At 41.8% G+C, this 20,558-nt stretch overlaps 1 protein-coding gene across 2 annotated transcripts; it reads left to right on the top strand.

Moving 5' to 3' along the window:
* Positions 1-1,898: 1,898 nt before the first annotated feature.
* MYNN (myoneurin) lies at positions 1,899-19,134 on the top strand. 2 transcript variants are annotated; one of them, XR_014492645.1, is made up of 9 exons: positions 1,899-1,941; positions 3,399-3,698; positions 5,181-5,983; positions 8,797-8,956; positions 9,049-9,227; positions 9,490-9,573; positions 9,737-9,823; positions 15,084-18,260; positions 18,301-19,134. XR_014492645.1 is itself a non-coding variant. In XM_083363596.1 (8 exons), exons 2-8 carry the CDS (start codon positions 3,433-3,435, stop codon positions 15,341-15,343), a joined length of 1,839 nt encoding a protein of 612 aa, XP_083219722.1. In that variant the 5' UTR covers positions 1,899-1,941; positions 3,399-3,432; the 3' UTR covers positions 15,344-19,134. The 2 variants fall into 2 exon arrangements, 1 of the variants encoding a protein (XP_083219722.1); XM_083363596.1 differs by having other exon boundaries at positions 15,084-19,134.
* The last annotated feature ends 1,424 nt before the right edge of the window (positions 19,135-20,558 follow it).

Below are 20,558 nucleotides of genomic sequence, written 5' to 3'. Positions count from 1 at the left end.
AGAATGCGGCCGCGCAAGTTGTGATGGGGGCTTCCCGATACTCCCATGTAACACCTCTACTCCGCGAGCTGCATTGGCTCCCGGTTGCCCTCCGGGTGAGATTCAAGGTGCTGGTGATGACCTATAAAGCCCTAAATGGCAAGGGTCTGGGATATCTGAGGGAACACAAGTTCCCTTTGTCCAGTGCGCTCCCACAGGGAGGGTCTTCTCAGGGTGCCGCTGGTAAAAGATTGCCGGCGGATAACACCCAGGGGGAGGGCCTTCTCTGTGGGTGCGCCTGCCCTCTGGAACCAGCTGCCCGTGGAGCTTAGGACTGCCCCCAACCTTCGTTCATTTCGCCGGGACCTGAAGACCTGGCTCTTCGAACTCTCTGGCCCAGGCTGAGAATTTTAATTTTAATTGGGGTTTTTATTTTTCTTCATGGATTGATGTAATTTTTAAAATTGTTTTTAACTTTTGTATTCCTTGTTTTAAATACCCTGTAAACAGCCCTGAGTCCTTTGGGAAAGGGCGGTATATAAATCCAATAAAATAAATAAATAAATAAATAAATAAATAAATGTCAACAATTGCCTCAATGAGTGACAAAATAAGTTAATCCCTTTTTTATCAAGTCATAAGTAATTTGATTTTTAAGAAAAGAAAATGAAGACAATTATAATTATTTTGTAATTATAATTGTGAATTATTCTATAATTGTGAATATATGTCGTTCAGGGTTGAATTATGGTATCTTTGGTGTTTGACATGATTTGTTTGCTTGCAGACGTTTCATTACCCGATTAGGTATCATTATCCTATAAATGTGTAGCAGCAAGACTTGATGGAGGAAGCTTTCATTTGGGACCTCAGTATCTATATTTTAGTTAGGATTTGTTGTGATTCAATATTTGGTTTCACTGTTGATTGCTGTATTCGAATTCTGTTTGAGGATGTATAGGCATAGTAAAAGTAAAGGCATAAGAAAAGTCATTTCGAGATGTTAGGCATGGTAGTTTCCGTAGTGTAGTGGTTATCACGTTCGCCTAACACGCGAAAGGTCCCCGGTTCGAAACCGGGCGGAAACATGTTTTAATCTCCAAACTTATTCGATCCAAATTAGACACGTGGGGATTGTTTAATTATTCAATGTTCTTTCAAAAGTAATTTATAATGGACAGAAATTGCTTAACAGTGGACTTTCCCTCAAATAAATAACTTGTTGCAATAAATCTGCTTTTAATATTTACTACACATGGTCCCAACGGCTAGGAAGAATAACTTTTTTTTTAAAAAAAAGGATAACTTTTATTTAAAAAAAAACTTGCAGCGTTCTAATATTGCAACCGTGCGGTTTGGAAATAACTGTTTATTACTTTTTTTTTCGACTTGGCGGCCGAAAAGTAAGAATAATGGTTTTGTGTACCTATGACTAATGCGCGTTCCCCTTTCTAGATGTACCATAGACCAGCGTTTCCCAACCTTAGGAACTTGAAGATGCGTGGACTTCAACTCCCAGAATTCCCCAGCCAGCTGGCTGGGGAATTCTGGGAGTTGAAGTCCACGCATCTTCAAGTTCCTAAGGTTGGGAAACGCTGCCATAGACATTCCAATGAATCTTAATACATTATACTTAATTTCCCCTTTGTCCCATGACAAACACAACGCCGGCCATATTTTTCTACGAAGTCATTCGCACTTCCTAAACATTAGTAATTTATGGCGCTAGACATCATGGGAAACGTAGTTTATCCTGTGGAAACGCCCATTCCCTTACGCAATTAAGCTCCGCCCCGATTTCAACCGCAGCCATCCCGCCACTCTTTCGTGGCTGGACTTGTTCCGCGAAACGGAAGTGAGCCTTGAACCGCCATCAACCAAGGAGGCGGAGCCAATAGCGTCATCCCAAAATGGCGCCCTGAGCGGAAGAGGCTTCCGCTCTCGCGTTGCCACCTCTGCCAGGTGTGTTTGCCTAGTAATTGTGAAGGGAGATGGTGGGGGGGGGGGGGGAAAGGAAGCGGGCTAGGACGGAACCATTTGGGCTGGATGGCGGGGGGGGGAGGGGAAGGAGAAGGAATACCCGGGTTTGCTGCAGAGAAGTCCGAAGGACCGAGGAGAAGAAGCGGGTGGGAGGTAGCCCAGCCGGCGGGGCGTGTGTGGCTGGAGCGAACCGGCAGTTGGGGGAGATCAAATTTGGACCAGAGGAGCTCTTCCCCCCTCAGCCAACTCCTCGGGCAAAAAGGAAAGCTGAAAATATGCCGGTGCCAGTTTCTCTTCTGCTCTTGCAGAGGGGTTTTCCTCCAGGAGTTGCTCTCTGCAACATTGCCCCCAAACCCCATCATCCCCGCCTCCCCCTCAATGTATTAGTTATATTAGGAAAGGCATCAGTCTCCTCAGGGACTCCATGCAGTTGCACAGGGGGTAACCCCTTAATAGCCTTAGGGGGAAGTTCGGGAGAGGAAAGGCGACTGAGCCCAAATCACCCAGTGAGGCCCTTGAAAATCTGGGTTTCTCCAGTCCCTGCTCTAACTTTCCACTCCATATAGATTGATTAGAGGAATAACACAATCCCACCTTTCCTCCTGCTCCTCCTGCTCCCTCCCCCATCTGTTAGCTAGGGTTGCGTATCCTATTTTTGTAGCATTTTATTTGTATAGCTTTATCTTTCTTTTTTTTAATATTGTAAGCCATCCAGAGTTACCCTGTGATAAGATGGATGGGCAGTAAATTTAATAAATAGGTCGCCTGTATAGATCTCTTGTTAAGAATGCCAAAAAACTAAAGGTGCCTTTGGGGGAATGCAGATGATCCATGTGCTAACTGGCAGTCCAAATCACATTTTGCCCTTTTGTATCTGGATCCCTACATAAAGGCAGTGATATAATACCCTTTGCATAAAATAGGAAGATTCTCAGTTGAGCTCTGCAACTGAGATGTAGCCTTAAGTTTGGCCTCTTGAATTCGTTCTGCCAAATATGCGTGGGGTTGTGGGGAAAACCTGCTCTGATGATGCAGGAAGTCTTAATAAGGTACTCATCCTATTCAGTCTCTGGTTGGCAACCAAAGAGTCCAGTTTTCAAAATCTCTCATTGCGTTCTAAACAACGTTTAACCTGCTACCTTTTTGATGTGATTTAAATTTGCTTATTTTGGAAAGGGAATACTCATACTTTCTAGAACATCTTTTCCCAGCAAATGTTTTTGTGGGCTACAGCACCTGTGGGGATGTTGTATTTGTGGAATGAAATAGTTTTAGTTTTGCCTGAGCATTTTGCTTAATCTTCATAATAATTAGATTTTGTTGTCTTAATAATAGAAAAATAGCAAATGGAGACAAATCTTTGAACGAGGTTTGTGGTATTCCTTTTATTCTGCTGGAGCTAGGGGCCCCAATGCTTATATATTTGTTTTTCTTCTCAGGCCAAAGGGAAGAAACTGTGCCTCATTACGCAAAATGCAGTGTTCCCATCATTGTGAGCACCTACTGGAAAGTCTGAACAGGCAACGTGAAGTGGGCTTTCTTTGTGACTGCACCATCATTATTGGTGAATTCCAGTTCAAAGCTCATCGAAATGTTCTTGCATCTTTTAGCGAATACTTTTGGGCTATTTACAGAGATACTTCAGAGAGTAATATATTTCTGGATCAGAATCAAGTGAAGGCTGATGGATTTCAGAAACTTTTGGAATTCATATACACAGGAGATTTAAACCTTGATAGGTATGGCTGGAGATTTTTTTAGTGTTTAAAGGAAATACTAGACAGAGAACTACCGGTAAATAGAATGTTCTTGCTTAAGGTATAAATTACAATGTAAGTTAAGATGTCACAGAAATAAATCAGTCAGGAACAGAAGAGGAAACTAGTGTATACAAGGTGATGTGCAATGTTACATAACAATTAGTTTAATCCAATTTGCAAGCTCTTCATGGTACAAAATCCTCTGTTATAAGAGTTGGTGTATTTAAAAAAATCAGTATTAAGGAAGTTGGGAGAAAATGTCTTTTGATTCAGTTTTCAGTTTCAGTTTTATTAAATTTGTATACCGCCCTTCTCCCTAGGGACTCAGGGCGGTTCACAGGGCATATATAAATAACAATACAAAAGTTAAAAAAGATTAAATCAATGCCCAGTTAAAAACAATAATACAATTCTAAAACAATTTAAATCCCAAATCCCCCGTCAGGCCAGACCAGCTAATTCAAATAAATGGGTCTTCAGGCCACGACGGAAAGTTCGGAGGTCTGATGCCATCCGGAGCTCCACCGGCAGTTGGTTCCATAATGCCGGAGCGCCCACAGAGAAGGCTCTCCCCCTGGGGGCCGCCAGTCGGCATTCCCTGACTGGAGGCACCCTGAGGAGGCCCTCTCTGTGGGAACGCACAGGGCGCACAGGGCGGAGGGGAGTTGACGCCTAACAAGCAACAGCTTAACAGATTGTATGACAACAGCTTGTTACAAGGGATTAGACCTGATATCTCTTGTTATGTATTTAGATGTTAGATTTACAGCCTGCCTTTGAACAGAAGAAGCCAACAATAGTACTTGCTCCTCCTACTTGTCCTCACAAAGACCACTATGGGAGGCAGTCTGAAGTCCCCTGATGATCTTCCATGACTGAGAGTAGATAGAAATTGAATCCCCCCACTTCTAGTCCTAATATTTGAATCACTACATCACTCTACCTCTCACAGAGGTGACTGAAGGAATAATTCAGTTAGTATCACTTGGTGAAATATAAATTTTGTTGGTAATTATTTTCTATTCAGCACATTTTTGTGCGCTAAACTGACTTCAATATTTTCAGGTTTAGAATTTGCCCAGTGGCCCATCTAAGCATTGGATCCTGTGTCTTAATATTTACCATGTTTCTATGTGGTAGTACTTCTGTTGTCTCAGACTGTATGTCAGCTAAGGTCCAAAATCATATTTGGTTCATCTGAATAACAGTAAATTAGACTGCATAGTTCAGATGAGTTGATTGGTATAATGGGATTACATAGCAGTGACATAACTTTAAGGCTGATGCTTATTTTTGTGATTTAATGGCCTTTCAAAAGAGGAAAAGGAAGCATGTTATAAGCCTCATTTCTGATGTAGATTTTTTAAATCTTGTTTAAAAATTGTATCAGTTTGCTCAATTTAATATTTATGCATTTTTAAGACCACCAATTTTCTGCATATGGTACTTTTTTTCTTGCAGTTGGAATGTTAAAGAAATTCACCAGGCTGCCGACTATCTTAAAGTGGAGGAAGTAGTCACTAAGTGTAAAATAAAAATGGAAGACTTTGCTTTTATCGCTAATCCTTCTTCTACAGAAACTTCTAGTATCACTGGGAATATTGCATTGAACCAACAGACTTGCCTGCTAACACTTCGTGACTACAATAACCACGAGAAATCAGATGCCCCTTCAGTGGATATAGCTCAATCTCCAGTCTTAACAGCAGCCTTGGGGAAAAAAACAGTTCAACCCAAAAAACGGAAAAAGGCCTTCAGTTCCCCCAAGCCCCCACCAAGCAAGCCAGTACAATATCCAGGTGATGTTGCAGAAAACTCTGCCATGGAGATGTTTTTGGATGCAAATAAATTGGCCACCGAGATAACAGAACAGGCTGCTCAAGGAGGTGATAATTCTGAATTGCAGCTTGCCTCTGTGGTAGAGAGTGAAACTTTTGCTGCTCAAGAAATCCTTGGGCAGACTATGACTGTGAAGCCAAAGAAGGGCAAACCGCATCAAAATTGTGCTCTGAAAGAGCACTGCTTATCTAACATTAGCAGTGATAAGAACTCCTATCAGTTGGAGAGCTCTGGAGAAGACCTGGATCAGAAATACCCCAAGGCCAAGCCGGTGTGTAACATATGTGGGAAGGTATTTTCTGAATCTAGTAGCCTGAGACGGCACATGCGGATTCACAAGGGAGTCAAACCGTATGTGTGCCAGCTTTGCGGCAAGGCGTTTACACAGTGCAACCAGCTGAAAACGCATGTAAGAACTCACACAGGTAGGCGCTCTGTTTGGGTTTGGGGATTACTTCTTGTCACAATGGGCAGGAAAGGTCACCCATCTTTGAAATAAATTCTTCCCCTTTGCCAACTTGTGGTCAGTTATAATAATATAAGTAGAATTCAGTAACGTTCTTCATCTCCAGATTATTATTATTATTTTCAAGGAAGCAGGTATATCCTATCAAATGAAACTAGAAATATCAGCATGTCTTTCTTCCATAAACTGCAAGGAGAGATAGAAAGTTTTACAAAATGCAGTTTGTAGGCAGAAAGCTCAGTCCTGGGCATTTTCAGAGTAGATCTATTTGTCTTGATACAGGTCTACTGATTTGTGAGCTGTAGCCTTATTCTACCCTTTGTGTAAAATTTGCATCCCTTGTTCCTTGCCAGAAACTATTCAGGCAGGGACATTGTAAAAGTGCTTTCAAGTAAGTAAAGGAAAAGTAAAGCAAAAAAAAATGCCCCACAATGCATTACAAAAACATAGTTAGAGCTTCTGCCAGATCTTTTTTAAATAAAATGGTTTCTGGTTGCTGGTGCACAAGTTCTGGTTGACAGTGTAGACCTACTTTGATGTAAGCAGTAAGTTTTTGCCATAACTGTAAAAATGTTAGAGAACGTTAGGGCTTATATGAATGACCAGAGAGTTGAGTGAAAGCATTGTGTCACCCTGTGGTGTCACCCTTTATTTCTACATAAACGTTTACCTGAACAGGGCACGCGTGAGGCAGAAAGGCTTTAAAAAGGCTAATTCCAGAGAAGTTGGGGTGGCAACTGGGTGATGGTGTGTTGATGGCATATCATGACATAATGGTAGCTGAAGATTTGGGGGGGGGGGCGTAGTGGAAGAATGCTTCAGAAGACTGAGGCAGGGGCTTGGGAAGAAAACTGAAGACTCAGTGAAGATAGGAGTACCTACGTTTTATGTTGTGGGGCTTGATAAGGAAGAAGCAACCAGGCTCCAAAGCGTAGTCTGACTGCTGGGCTTTAAAGCAGCAGCTGAATTTTTAAAGGTGGTGGTGATACCAGAAAGATTGACCCCATTGAAGGAGAGGTCATAATTCCAAAGAGTTTGACTGGTCTGAGTAACCAGTCTGCTCCGTCAAGGAGAAAGCCTCCTGTTCTGCTTGGTTTTGGCAGCTGGCAAACTCTCTCCAACGGGAAGAAGAGCGACTTTTAAGTGGCAGCACCAGATCTGGTCCAAGCAGCAGCCACCAAACCAGCTCAGGCATCAAATCAGCCAAAGTCACAGCAGCTAGCAGTTAAAAGAGAGCGATAAAATAGGAAAAAAATACAGAGAGCTCTTATATCGGTCCTGCCGAACTTGCTCCCGAGCAGTTGTCTCCCAGTCGTGATACCGGTAGCAACTGGCAAGGGAAGGGGGGGAGGCTTAAGCGAAACGACAGAAAAGGAATACAGTAATGGCCTTCTTAGCGCTCTGTGAACTGAAGGACTGGCAAAGAAGGCTTCATTTCTCACAGACGGTCTTTTAGGAAGACCTCCAAGTTCCAAGTTGCTTGGCTGGAAAGACATGTCAGGTGCTAGCTGGGTAGATGCCCAGAATCTAAATCTGAAAGCTGAAGACAAGCAAGGACAGGGGTCGGCAACCTCGGCTCTTTTATGACTCGTGGACTTCAACTCCCAGAATTCCTGAGCCAGCATAGCTGGCTCAGGAATTCTGGGAGTTGAAGTCCACGAGTCATAAAAGAGCCGAGGTTGCCGACCCCTGAGCTAGGAGGAAGGAGAGGTGAGAAAAATCATTTTGCTTTAGTATCACATTGGCTGTAAACCAGTAGCTACCACTTCACCAGAAAAGGACTTCTTTAGACTGATCACTGCAAAAGAAAATGCACAACAGTTTCCCCCCCTACCCCCCCTCCCACACACAAACCTTTTCTGGTAGGCTATGGAAGCTGTAGTATGAGGCTCCTGTGTGCAGTATTTAAAGTCATCTTTGTAAGTAGTAGTGTGAGCTTGTCACAGTTCTTTCCATTGGGTTGTTTTGTTGTTGTTTTTTTGGTGAGGGTTATGTGATAAGCCATATCTTTCTAAACAGTATTTTCGCCATACGAAAGAACTAGAACTAATGAATAAATAAACTGGTGCTCTGAATTGTCTTTGTAGTAAACAGGGTGCAACTTTTACATTTATGCAACTTTTAATGGTCAATGTTTTTAACCTTCTGTTTGTTTTATACTGCTATTTATGATGTTATAAGCCACACAGAGTTGCTTGATAGTGAGATGGATGGCGTATGTATGTAATGAATACATACATAAACTTGGAATGTCAAATCTGACTTGATAAACAATTGTGAAATCGTGAAAGGAACACACACACACACACACACACACACACACACACACACACGACCTACCTCTTTCCTATCAAATGTGTAATCATTCCAAGACTCAGTGGAGTAAACAACCTCTGAAAATGTTCAACCCTTAATTAAGCAGAAAGACAATACCTAGAACTCCCGAACATTTGCTAAGGGGTTGATTTGTGGCAAAAGGTTTTCCAGCATTACATGGGCAGTTACAGCTAAATGATTTTGGAGAATCAGGAAAAACATCTCTCCATTGCATCTAGTTCAAAGTGCTGTTATTTTTGGAATAAAGAGGGTTACCAGCCAAAGAGATGGACCTCTGCTAGGGTCTGAATGATGCCACCAGCTGGGGTCCTGCCCACTCTCTGAAATTCAGCCATATCTCCCTGTCTCTGTCCACAACTCCTTTTTGTCCAAAATGGGGGGGGGGAAATCCCTTTAGAAGGCATTGCTAAAGGAACATCTTAATTCCCTTTGCAGGTGAAAAGCCATACAAATGTGAACTTTGTGACAAAGGTTTTGTTCAAAAATGCCAGCTTGTTTTCCATAGCCGAATGCATCATGGAGAGGAGAAACCGTACAAATGTGACGCCTGCAATCTGCAATTTGCAACTTCAAGTAATCTAAAAATCCATGCTAGGTGAGTGAATGAGCATGACCTGAAATGTGGCTAAATGTTTGCTGAAAAGCCACTGGTGCAGTGATAGTATGTTTTACTTTTTTTAACCTTAGGAAACACAGTGGAGAGAAGCCATATGTCTGTGATCGATGTGGGCAGCGATTTGCACAAGCAAGCACGTTGACTTACCATGTGCGACGACACACAGGAGAAAAGCCTTACGTCTGCGATACCTGTGGGAAAACTTTTGCAGTTTCAAGTTCACTCATCACTCACTCAAGAAAACATACAGGTAATCCTAAAATAAATGAATTAGGGGAGACTTTACAGGGCTGATGGAGCTATTAAAAATGGAAGCTGAAGGCATGATTTCGCAAGGCAAACATTGCTTCGTGTGTCTTTGGCACTCACTAGCAAAGTATAACAGACTAAAAAGTTGTGTCTGATTAAGAAAGACCGTTCTATGTATCAGAAATAGACTATGCTGCCTACACTAGAATGTAGGTGAAAGACTTTGTTTTCTGATAACTTAAATCACTTTATTTTCCCTGCAGGAGAGAAACCTTATATATGTGGCATTTGTGGCAAAAGCTTCATTTCTTCAGGAGAACTTAACAAACACTTCCGCTCTCATACAGGTGAAATCTTAGACATGAGACTCCTAGTAAATTCATTACTTATGCATGAAATGTTGCTTAATGCTACACTACTGCTCATTTGCTAAGTGGTGATTTCATCCCCCTTCCTCTTGAAATATCTATATTGGAATTTGGTGAGTTTGACTATAAATTTTGTTTTAAGGCGAAAGACCGTTCATCTGTGAACTGTGTGGAAATTCCTATACAGATATCAAGAACCTAAAGAAACACAAATTGAAAGTTCATTCGGGTAAGTGGTCACTTTTAATACCTAATGCTTGTATAGCCTAGAACGGGTAGGCAACCTCGACTCTTTTATGACTCATGGACTTCAATTCCCAGAATTCCTGAGTCAGCATAGCTGACTCAGGAATTCTGGGAATTGAAGTCCATGAGTCATAAAAGAGCCGAGGTTGCCTACCCCTGGCCTAGAATATCAAAGCATTTATTTAGAGAAATCTGTGTATCAGTCCTCTAAGCTAACAAAGTAAAAAATGCTGGATTTTTTTTAATGACCTCCTGACATTCTCTGTTGCTAATCTATCCCTGCATAAAATGTCAAAAGAAAACCAAGAAAAGAAACTGGAACCAGGAAAAGAAAAATGGGCAGGAAAATATTAACGGTATTGCGTCATGTTTTCAGTACTGCTTTGCTTTAGTTGAAAAGATTTTTTTTCCCCTCTGTCCCGTTTGTGTAGGTTAGTCATTATTAGCTTTTTTTTTTAATGCAGGGCTGAATCTCAAGTAATTTGTAAAAACTAATTTCGTGTCTTTTCTTTTATTCGTACAAAAATCCATTATTCCAGTACTGGTTGTAATATTACAATCAAATACTTGGAAGATTGAAGGTGATATCTGTGTCAGACATGTTCCTGCTGCCCACCCACCCCTCAGCTACAATATGGGTCCTTGGGTATCTTTCTGGGTGTTGTGGTTGTTCCAGAAGACAATAATATGATTAGGTAGTATTTAGATACAGATGTTTGAAGGCTTATTAATATATCTGCAAAGATGTTACTGCTTTCCAGGTATACTGCTTTAAAAGTTTTTTTTAATCTTCCTGCCACCTCTTTGCAATTATTTCATGAAAAGTTTTTTTTTAATCTTCCTGCCACCTCTTTGCAATTATTTCATGAAACTGTGGATCTCAAGTCATCCGTGGATAGACCTTTGCTGGAATCCTTAAAAACCAAATGTGAATTTCAAACTCTAGTTTTATCTGAAATTCACAGTGCGTTGCCCTAAATCAGGGGTCCCCAACCCCCAGGCTGTGGCCCACTGCTGAGCCTTGGCTCATTTGGAACTGGGCCATGGAAGTGGCGGGCGAGCGCATGCAGCTCCATTTGTGCAAGCAGCAGGTACATGTGCCCGCCGCTGGTACAAATGGTACTGCGCTCTCACCAGACACTTGCGTGTAACCGTTCCCTCCCCCCCTCCCCTCCCCCTCCCCCCCGCCAGTCCGCAGAGCCGGAAAGATTGTGGACTACTGCCCTAAATAGATAAAAGCCTATGAGCTGGAAAGTATTAGTTTGCTAATAAAAGAGAATATTTGTAGCTCGGGGGTCCTTGGTGCTCTCTGAGCTTGCTTGTTTTCTTGCAGATGTTTCATTACCCAAACTAGGTAACATCACCAGTACTGGTAAGGGGTGCCGTGTGCTGTCAGTTTATATTCTAATGCAGTGATGGTGAATCTTTTAGAGACCGAGTGCCCAAACCGCAACCCAAAACCCACTTATTTATTGCAAAGTGCCAGGGGCACATCAGCATTATGGTGCCCTCGGCCGGGGGGAGGGCAGTGCCGCCTCTGGCACGCAAAAACCAGGGGCGCAAAAATGGGCCACTGTGCTGCAAGGCGCTGCACCACGCAAGAACGGGGCAGGGCTAGTGAGTATCACGCAGGTGCTAGCCCCGCCCCATTTGCAGCACGTGCATGCTGGCGGCCTCGTGTGCACGCACACGCATGTAAAATGCTTCCCCCTCCCTTTTCTTCCAGTCCACCAATCAATGGTTGCTGACCTCTGCTCTACCATCTCTACTCGAGCTTGCTACTTGGCCGCTTTGCCTCCTTTGTGCTGGGCGGGGCTCCTGCTCCAGGCAGCAGTGGAGGCCTGATGGACCTCCGGGCAGCTGGTGGTGGCGGCGGGCGTGCCAACAGAAAGGGCTCTGAGTGCCGCCTCTGGCACGCGTGCCATAGGTTCACCACCACTGTTCTAGTGGCTTGCCTATCAGTGTTGGTGGGGGTTGGCTTAGAGATTCTTTGGCTGGGTTATTTGCTGTTGGCATCTTTGTCAGTTTCTTGAGTGGGGCATTGCTTACTTGATTGTTGGTCGGAAGTTGACCTTGGAGTTAATCTACACTGATCTGAGAGCTGATGACTGGTGGAGAGGTGCTTGGGTCTTTTTGTTCTTTTTTGGGCTGGGTGATAGTCTCTTTTGCATAGTCTATAGACGTTGTTAATGTCTGTGTGTCCATTGATGGCTGATTTGTCAGAATGCCAGGCTTCTAGAAATTCCCTGGGGTTTTTGGAGTTGGCTTAGTCTAGGATGTTCATATTTTCCCAATTGAGACTATGATTAAATCTGTCTACATGTTTTGAAATTAAAGAATTTCCATCCTGTCCTCTGACTGCTAGTTGATGTTTGTGGATGCGTTTTGCCAATCTTCTGCCTGTTTGTCCTACATAGTGGTTGTTGCAGTTCTTACACTGCAGATGACTCCTGTTTTTTTCTTCTCGGGTTGCTGGGTCGTTTGGTCTGCTTAGGATATTTCTAAGGGCTTTAGTTGGCCTGTTTGCTATGCTGATTCCATGTGTTTGTAAGAGTCAGATGGTGGTTTCTGAGATATTCTTGATGTGTGGCAGTGTAATTCTTTTTAGGGTTTGTGTTGGCTGTGCTGCATTGGGTTGAGTGGTCAGGGACTTTTTGATAAAGTTGCATGGGTATCTATTTTGTTAGAATATGTTGTGTAGATACTCTTCTTTCCTTTTTCTGCTGTTTTGGGTTGCTGCAGTGTGTTTTGGGCTCACACAGCTTCTCTTGTGGGAGTTGGGTTGTTGCTTTGGTAGTGGAGCATCTGGTTAGCATGGGTGGTTTCTCCGTAGACTTGTGTTTCTAGTTTGCATGATGAAAATTCTTTAATTTCACAACTTATAGACAGATGTAACCATAGTTTCAGTTGGAATTTTTTATGAAGATCTAGAACAGGGCTTTTCAACTTTTTTACCCATTGTACCACTTTTAGGATATGGCAACCTCCGAGTACCACCAGTCGCCTAGCGAGGTGTCAAAAACTTGATGACCAAAAAAAAAAAAGGAAAAAAGTGATGAAGTACAGGTAGTCCTCGACTTACAACAGTGACTGTTCAAAGTTACAGTAGCACTGAAAAAAGTGCCCCCCAAGCCACAGCTGAGCAAGACACCTGCCTGCCCGCCCAGCGTCGCTCTTCTTCCTGTCAGGTTTTCATTGTAGTGAGCAATTCTGTTGAGGATTGGCAGAGGGGGTGGGGTGGGGGGTGTTTGGTTTTTATTTGCCCCCCCCATCTGCTGGGTGGTTGTAGCAGGTTTTGGTCACTTCACATGACCCTGGGACACTGTGACCGTCATAAATATGAATCAGTTGCCAAGTATCTGAATGTAAATCGCAAAACCCTGGAGATGCTGCAACATTCCAGCTGATCGGCGCTTCTTCTGGGTGCAGCAGAAGCGCCAGGATCAGTGTCGAGCTCCAGCTGGAGCCTGGCACTGATCCTGGCACTTCCACTGAGCCCTGACAGCCCTGTAGCTCCAGCTGTCTCTCGCTCAGGCTTGTGCGGTGCTGCCACCGGTTCAACTCATTCCCCTACCCTGCTACTACTTTTCTAGGATGGTCGTGTACCACCTGCCAGGTGCCAATGTACCACAGGTGGTACCCGTACCACTGGTTGAAAAGCCCTGATCTAGAAGAGCCTTTCTTCACTAACCCTTTTTTAAAAAGAGAGGCAGTGTGCCTCAGTGGTTAAAGTCTTAGACTGGCACCCAGAGAGCTCCAGGTTCTAGCCGGTCCTAAGCCAACAGAAAATGAGCGGGTGATTTGGGACCGGTTGCTCTCTCAACTCAACGTCTCCCACAGGAATGTGGCTGTGGGGAAAACTAGAAGAAGGGGCACTGGGGTGTGCCACTTTGAGCTCCTGAATGAAGGATAAGATATAAGTCTAAAAATAAATAATACGTTGCAGTCTGATTCTTGTTAGGGCCAGTAGCTGTGCTAGCTTTTATGGGAGTTGATTGAGAAGTAAAGGGAAACAACTTTTTCAAATATTCTTTTAAATCTAGAAGCTAATTGCTATGCTGGATGTTGGTCATTACCTATAAAGCCCTATATAACACCAGTCCATCCCGCTCGTTCAGGCAGGGAAAACATGCTACGGACCCCGTCAGTCAGAGAATTCCAACCGGTAGGGTCAAGGAAGAGGGTCTTTTCGGCCGTTGCTCCTGCCTTGTGGAACATCTGACCCTCAGAAGCCCCCAATCTCTTGGCTTTCCACAAAGAGGTCAAAACCTAGCTGTGTAGCCTTGCCAGGAGAACCCCTCCTCCGGCCTGTATTAACAACTCTTAGTCTCCCCATCTTCGATCTCTCCCGTCTCTTGCAGTTTTGTAAGGCTGTTTTACATTTTTAAATTTTTAATCTTAAATTAGTTGGTTGAAATGTTTTATGGTGTTGATTAAATTGTACACCTGTCAGAGCTCCTCTGTGAGGGAGATGGGTGGTTAAGAAGTTTGATACACACCCACGCGCGTGCACACACACACGCACACACACACGCACACACTTGTTTTTCTTCTGGGGTTGCTGGGCCCTTCAAAATATCCTAACCAGCAGCCCCAGAAGGAAAAACAGGAGTCAGTGTGTGTATGTGTGCGCGCGCATGTGAGTGTGTGTGTGTATCAAAACTTCTTAACCATCCATAAGAGATTGCTGGCGGGTGACACCCAGGGATAGGGCCTTCTCAGTGGGGGCGCCTGCCCTCTGGAACCAGCTGCCAGTGGAGCTGAGGACTGCCCCCGACCTCCGATCATTCCGCCGGGGCCTGAAGACCTGGCTCTTTGAGCTCTCGGGCCCAGGCTGAGGAGAAATTTATTTTAATTGGGGTTTTTAATTGTACAGGGTTGGTTTAATCTTTTTTAAATTGGTTTTTTAACTTTTGTATGGTTGATTTTTAACTCCCTGTAAACCGCCCTGAGTCCTCAGGGAAAGGGCGGTATATAAATGCAATAAAATAAATAAAATAAAATAAATAATTTATATCTATCTATCTATCTATCTATCTATCTATCTATCTATCTATCTATCTATCTCATCTATCTATATCTATATCTATCTATATCTATATATCTCTCTATATATAATATTTATAAATATATAAATATAAAATAAATATAAATCTAATGTTCCTTGGGCCTGTGTTACATGGTATAAATTAAATAGCTCTTTATTTTCGAGAGTAATTCTTCAGTTTTGTTTGACTTTTCAGATCCTGAGTATCCTTTGGATTCCATTGCACTTGACCCTTCCTTCAGCGAGCAAGATTCAATTCCAAGTGAGAAAAGCCTTTTGCTGGAGTCTGCTGATGTGAAGCCTTCAGACATACTGCCTCTGCCCATTGGAACAGAGGACCACCAGGTATTGCTGCCTGTCACGGACGGTCAGTCCTCCCCATCCGACACACTCCTGAGATCTACCATCACAGGATATTCAGAACCTCAGTTTATTTTCCTCCAACAACTGTACTGACAACTGCGAGTGATGAAAACTCTAGGAATGCAAGCATCTCTTCTCAAAAGTTGCTGTGGGTAAGCTAGATTTCATCTCAGACTAGGGACTTTGAGTGATGCATCTTTGCTTTGAATTCAGCTTTTCTCTAATATTTTGTTACTCTAGAACAAAGATTGTGTATTTTCACCTGAAAGAATCAAGATTGCATTTTCTAGGAGATAATATATATATATATATATATATATATATCTTTTCTTTTTCTTCAACATCTGCCTTAAGAATTCTCAACCATTTTAATACGGGGAAGATACTTCAGTGTTCATGCAAAAAGTAAGCCAAGGTATTCAAACTAAAAACATTGAACTGAAATAAGGGAGGAGTCTTTTTAAATTCTAAATGACTTAGCTTTTGAAGTAAATAAACCCAACCATAATTGAAACCAACTCTGAAAACAGCCAATATACTGTAGGTGCAGCCAGCTGCCCAGTTTGTTCCATGGAGTGTTGCAGATACAACTGGATACCAGTGGGCAAAAGATGGGGGAGTTGTCCCATTTCAAAGATGTCAACTTTTCTCCTCATGGACAGTTAGGATCTTGGGACAGAGGATGGTATCTGAAGAAGATGCTGTTTCTCCAGAAGCAGAGATAAATTCGAATGAGGGATTAAGTCATTGGATATAGAAAGCTGCAACAGTGATTACTATGTAGACCACCACCAGATGAATTTCTTGTCTAAAGAGAAATTTGCAAAGTTGCCTATATCAGCTAAATATCCTGATAAGTTATTATCAGTGATTCTGCTATATGTCGGCTCCATCGATAATGAATAATATAATTATGATGTCCCTGAAGTCAGATTTCAGGTCTGAGGGGTAAAATTCAAAGCTAGAATCACCCAAAGTATTTTTTTTTCCTGACTTGCTACCTATTCTATTCGGATTTAGACAGTCCGATTACTTGGTCCCAGGACTTTTGTTTCCAGTTTCAGATATCCCGGGCTTGAAAAATTTGGAATGGCTTGGTTACAGATTTAAGAAAAGCTCTTCTGGTTTATCAGTATTCTCGCAAACGTTAGTAGCTTTCTGAGAAGATCGTTCGTTTGTTCTGTCATGTTCGTTGTAGAAAAAGAATTTTATTTCCTCCGCAGCTATCAGAAAAATGAAGAGGCTGGAAGAAGAAATTTATTTTAGAATCCATCTTTTCTCTGGCAAACTATCTGATCGCTGCTGTGGACATATTTGTGCTCACCTAGTTTAAAATTTTGAGTGGTTCATGCATGCCAAATCAGTTTCTAAATACATAGCTGAATTCTGATCTGTCCTTTCTGATGGATCTGCCCCAAACACTATATAATATCCACACTGATCGTTTCCATACTGCTAAAGGCATGTTGGGTTCTTTTCTTTTTTTTTCCTTAAAAAGCAATTCCCTTCCAGTTGAAATTCTTAGCAAAAATTCAATGCAAGCTCTAGAAGTTGTTCCTTCCCATTTCCACAGAAGAGTGAAAAATGGCAAATCTTTTTTAAGCTCTTGTCGGCAGTTAGGTTTCTCATTTAGCAATACCAAGTGTTTCTGTGAGGAGGTGCCAAGTGGCTGACTATTTTTTTCAGCCACTCCTTGCCATAATATTTATGTGCTTTAAGGAGCTCTGCATTGTAAAAGAATTAACCTGCTAGTTTCAGCCAAAGATGCAGTTTATTTAGAATTCTGTCTTCACGTTTTGACTAGGAGGCGCTCTTAAGGAATTGCTGATAAGTACATGTTTAAAAAAAGGGCTGATAAGTTGATATTAAACAGAGTATGAACTTAAAACATGTGAAGTTACGTTCAAACTCCTAAGAAACAACAAAAAAGGAAAACTTAGCTGTACCATTCCGCTCACTTTTCTTATTTTTTCTTTGTAGACCTTAGGAAATACAAGCCAGGAATATTGAAAGAGGTGGAGAAATGTTTGAATAGGATTCCATTCTTTTACAAATTTATTCAATGCAACAAATCCAAATTCATTGTGTCATAAGAAAAAGTATGTTTATTAAATGTATAGTAGTTTTAGCACTAACCCTAACCTCTCTCTGACAACTGTATCAAATTCGAATTCTCATTTGGGTAAGATTTGTAGTACCCACTTAGGCTTACGTAGGTGTATGGTATTATGTGCAAAACTAAATATAATCCAGTAACTAGAAATCCAGATTCAGACAGAATGAACTGTATTCCTTACGTTGCATAATTTTAAAGGAACCAATACATTTTGCCCTCCAGTTGCTATAGGCAAGAGGTCTTTAAAAGGTCTGCTGTGTGGTAACAGAGCTGTATCCCAATTATTAAATCTGGGAGTTTTTAGAACTGTATGCGAAGGATGAACGTTGCCATTGGATGTGAATATCATTGCGCAGACATTTGGCACGAGTAAGACCTAGAAAAAGAGAAGAGTTTAAAAGGCATCTCCGTGCATTTTTCAGGACCAGGAGAGCTAGAGACTCGGTAATTCTGATTTTAGGAACCATGTTCTTAGCCTGATGTGCTTGCTTGGTAAATCCAATAATCTACTCCTGAATCCTCAAAAAATAAGGATTTTGCTCTTAGTAACAGCAGCCAAATTGCTGTCCTAAGGAACATCAACCCAAAGCCAAGTGGCTTTGGTACCTGTTTCCTCCCCCCAGTACCCAAGAACATAATTAGCATTGTTAGATTCGTTTAGGAGTTACAGTTTAAGGAAGAGGAAGAGGAGGCTTGTCTCTGTGAGGTTTGGCAACCACTCCCCATATTTTTGAAGATGGAGAGAACCTGGTTATTTTTTCTTCTGATAGATATTTTTCTGATACACAACCTGACTTTTGTGGTATAAGTTTGCTTAGTGCTGGTGATACCAAGCTTCTGTTAGCACAAAACAAAATCTGAAAAGTGTATGAAGATACTTTTTTGGATACACTTGTTTGTAATGTCATTGTAAACTACCTTCTAGGGAAAACAGATGATTTGGGTCACTCTTGAATATTGTTTCAGAATTCCAAAAATCTTGCCCCAGGGGTTTTTTATTGGATTGTATTTGACTATTTAATATTTATATATATTTTTTTCCATTTCTACGGTTTGTGGTTTGTACATGAAGCAATTTTTTAAAAGACCATTTTTATCTTATACACTACAATAGGCTCTGGGAGAGCTGAAAATTATTGCAGCAATAACTGAATATACAACCTTTTTTTCCAGTTTGAAGTTTCTACTGTCATACTTGGAAAATTTGGACAGTTGAGTAATATCTTTTTCACAAATCATGGTTTCTGCTGGTATTAAAGTACTAGTTGCAAGGATTTGCTGGATGCCATAGGGATTATGTCACAAAAAGGGGTGCGCTACATTTTGTGCATAAAGCTTCCCCCACTAGTTTGTGGGGGGAGATGGAAGGAAGAGCCAACTGCATTTTGGACTTACACTAACCTTCCGGTTGATGACCAGTTACTTGCTGTGATTCACCAACCATTAAACAGAGGTTTTGATGCTGATGTGGAATGCTGCCTTCATGAAGAAAAGAGATGTTCAGACCTTTTCTTCATCTGTATGTTGAGCTCTTGGATGAGAATGTAATTTTTGCCACATGACAGTCGCACAATTGTGGGCATTCTGAAGACTTTTCTGACTTACCCCCCTCCAGTTTAAATTATTTCTGAAATATTTTCCCCGCGTATTTACAAATCTTTTTTGTTCATGGGTGTGTGTGTATGTGTTTTTGTACATCCCTCTGAGGGTATACGTACATAGGTTGCAATATTTTAATGTTAGATTTGAATAAACTGGTTTTGTAACACTTCTGGGCTCTGCCCTCCTATTGTTGCTTGGGATACAAAGAGACACAGAAGAATGACTTGAAAAAGCCTCATTCCAGAATGATCAGTGACCTAAACATGAAACAAACCAAGCAAGGATTTTAGGATAAAATCCTGGGTGGTTTGGGATGTTAATGGGCTTCTTTTAACTGCATCTGTAGCCGTGCCAAAGGGACATGGTGGCTCAGTGCGTTAGCTGAGCTTGTCGATCAGAAGGTCGACAGTTTGGCGGGTCGAATCCCGAGTGCTATGTAACAGAGTGAGCACCTGTTACTCGTCCCAGCTTCTGCCAACCTAGCAGTTCGAAAGCACGTAAAAATGCAAGTAGAAAAATAGGGACCACTACGGTGGGAAGGTAACAGCGTTCCGTGCGCCTTTGGTGTCTAGTCATGCCGGCCACATGACCACAGAGATGTCCTTGGACAAGCGCTGGCTCTTCAGCTTTGAAACGGAGATGAGCACCGGCCCCTAGAGTTGGAAACGACTAGCACGCATGTGCGGCATTCCTGCCGTCACATGATTATAACTTGGATGCTTGGCAACCTGCATTATTTATGATGGTGGGAGTATCCCGAATCATGGGATCATCGTTTGCCATTCTACCAACAAGCTGAAAGTCGGTGGGGGAAGCCAGATTCAAGTAACAATTTACAAATAAATTAACAAGATTCGCTTAGCCCCCATGCTACAAGGGTCATAAAATCAGGTGTAACTCTCTTAATGACATCACTTAGTCAAGGAAATTCAGGTCCCATTGTGGTCATATGTTAAGGACTACCTATATACTTAAGTATATACTACCTATGTACTTAAGAAGCACAAATTATACCAATAGAAGTAAGATTGCAGAAGAGTTGCTCTTTTTAGTCTTGACGCCTCAATTTGATGAAGCCTTCCCTCTCAAGCTCATTATGACATCCAATCTAACTGAAGAATACTTAGAAGTATACATCAGTTTTGAGGAGGATTAGGAACACAATACATGTGCTTTACACCTTACTGTTTCATACTTCTGTGAAGCTGCAATTCAGGAAAATGTCTTTAAATATATCATTTCAGGGGAACAGACCATGTTTTTCAAACTGAAACAGACTATCATATTTTATCATTTCAGCAACTGATTCTGAAATGACTGGTGTTCTTATTCAGAATGTAATAATCCGAGATGTATTATCAAGTTCTTTAGAAGTTATGATAAAAAATTCACACCAGTGCAGAAAGCAAAATTACAACCTGCATTGTTTCTCTTCTCACTTTTAATAAAATGCATTAACTTACAAGTATGTTAATATAATTTATTGAAATATCCTAAAGATTTTAACATTGGAATATTACACATGCGCTATTCACCCAGCTGGATTTATGTCCAAGAAATCCACTTGAGAGTTTAAATCATATAAAAACC

The sequence above is a fragment of the Vipera ursinii genome (assembly GCF_947247035.1).
Source record: "Vipera ursinii genome assembly, chromosome: 5".
In the NCBI taxonomy this organism is placed as follows: domain Eukaryota; kingdom Metazoa; phylum Chordata; class Lepidosauria; order Squamata; family Viperidae; genus Vipera; species Vipera ursinii.
This window is presented reverse-complemented; position numbering and strand designations above follow the sequence as displayed.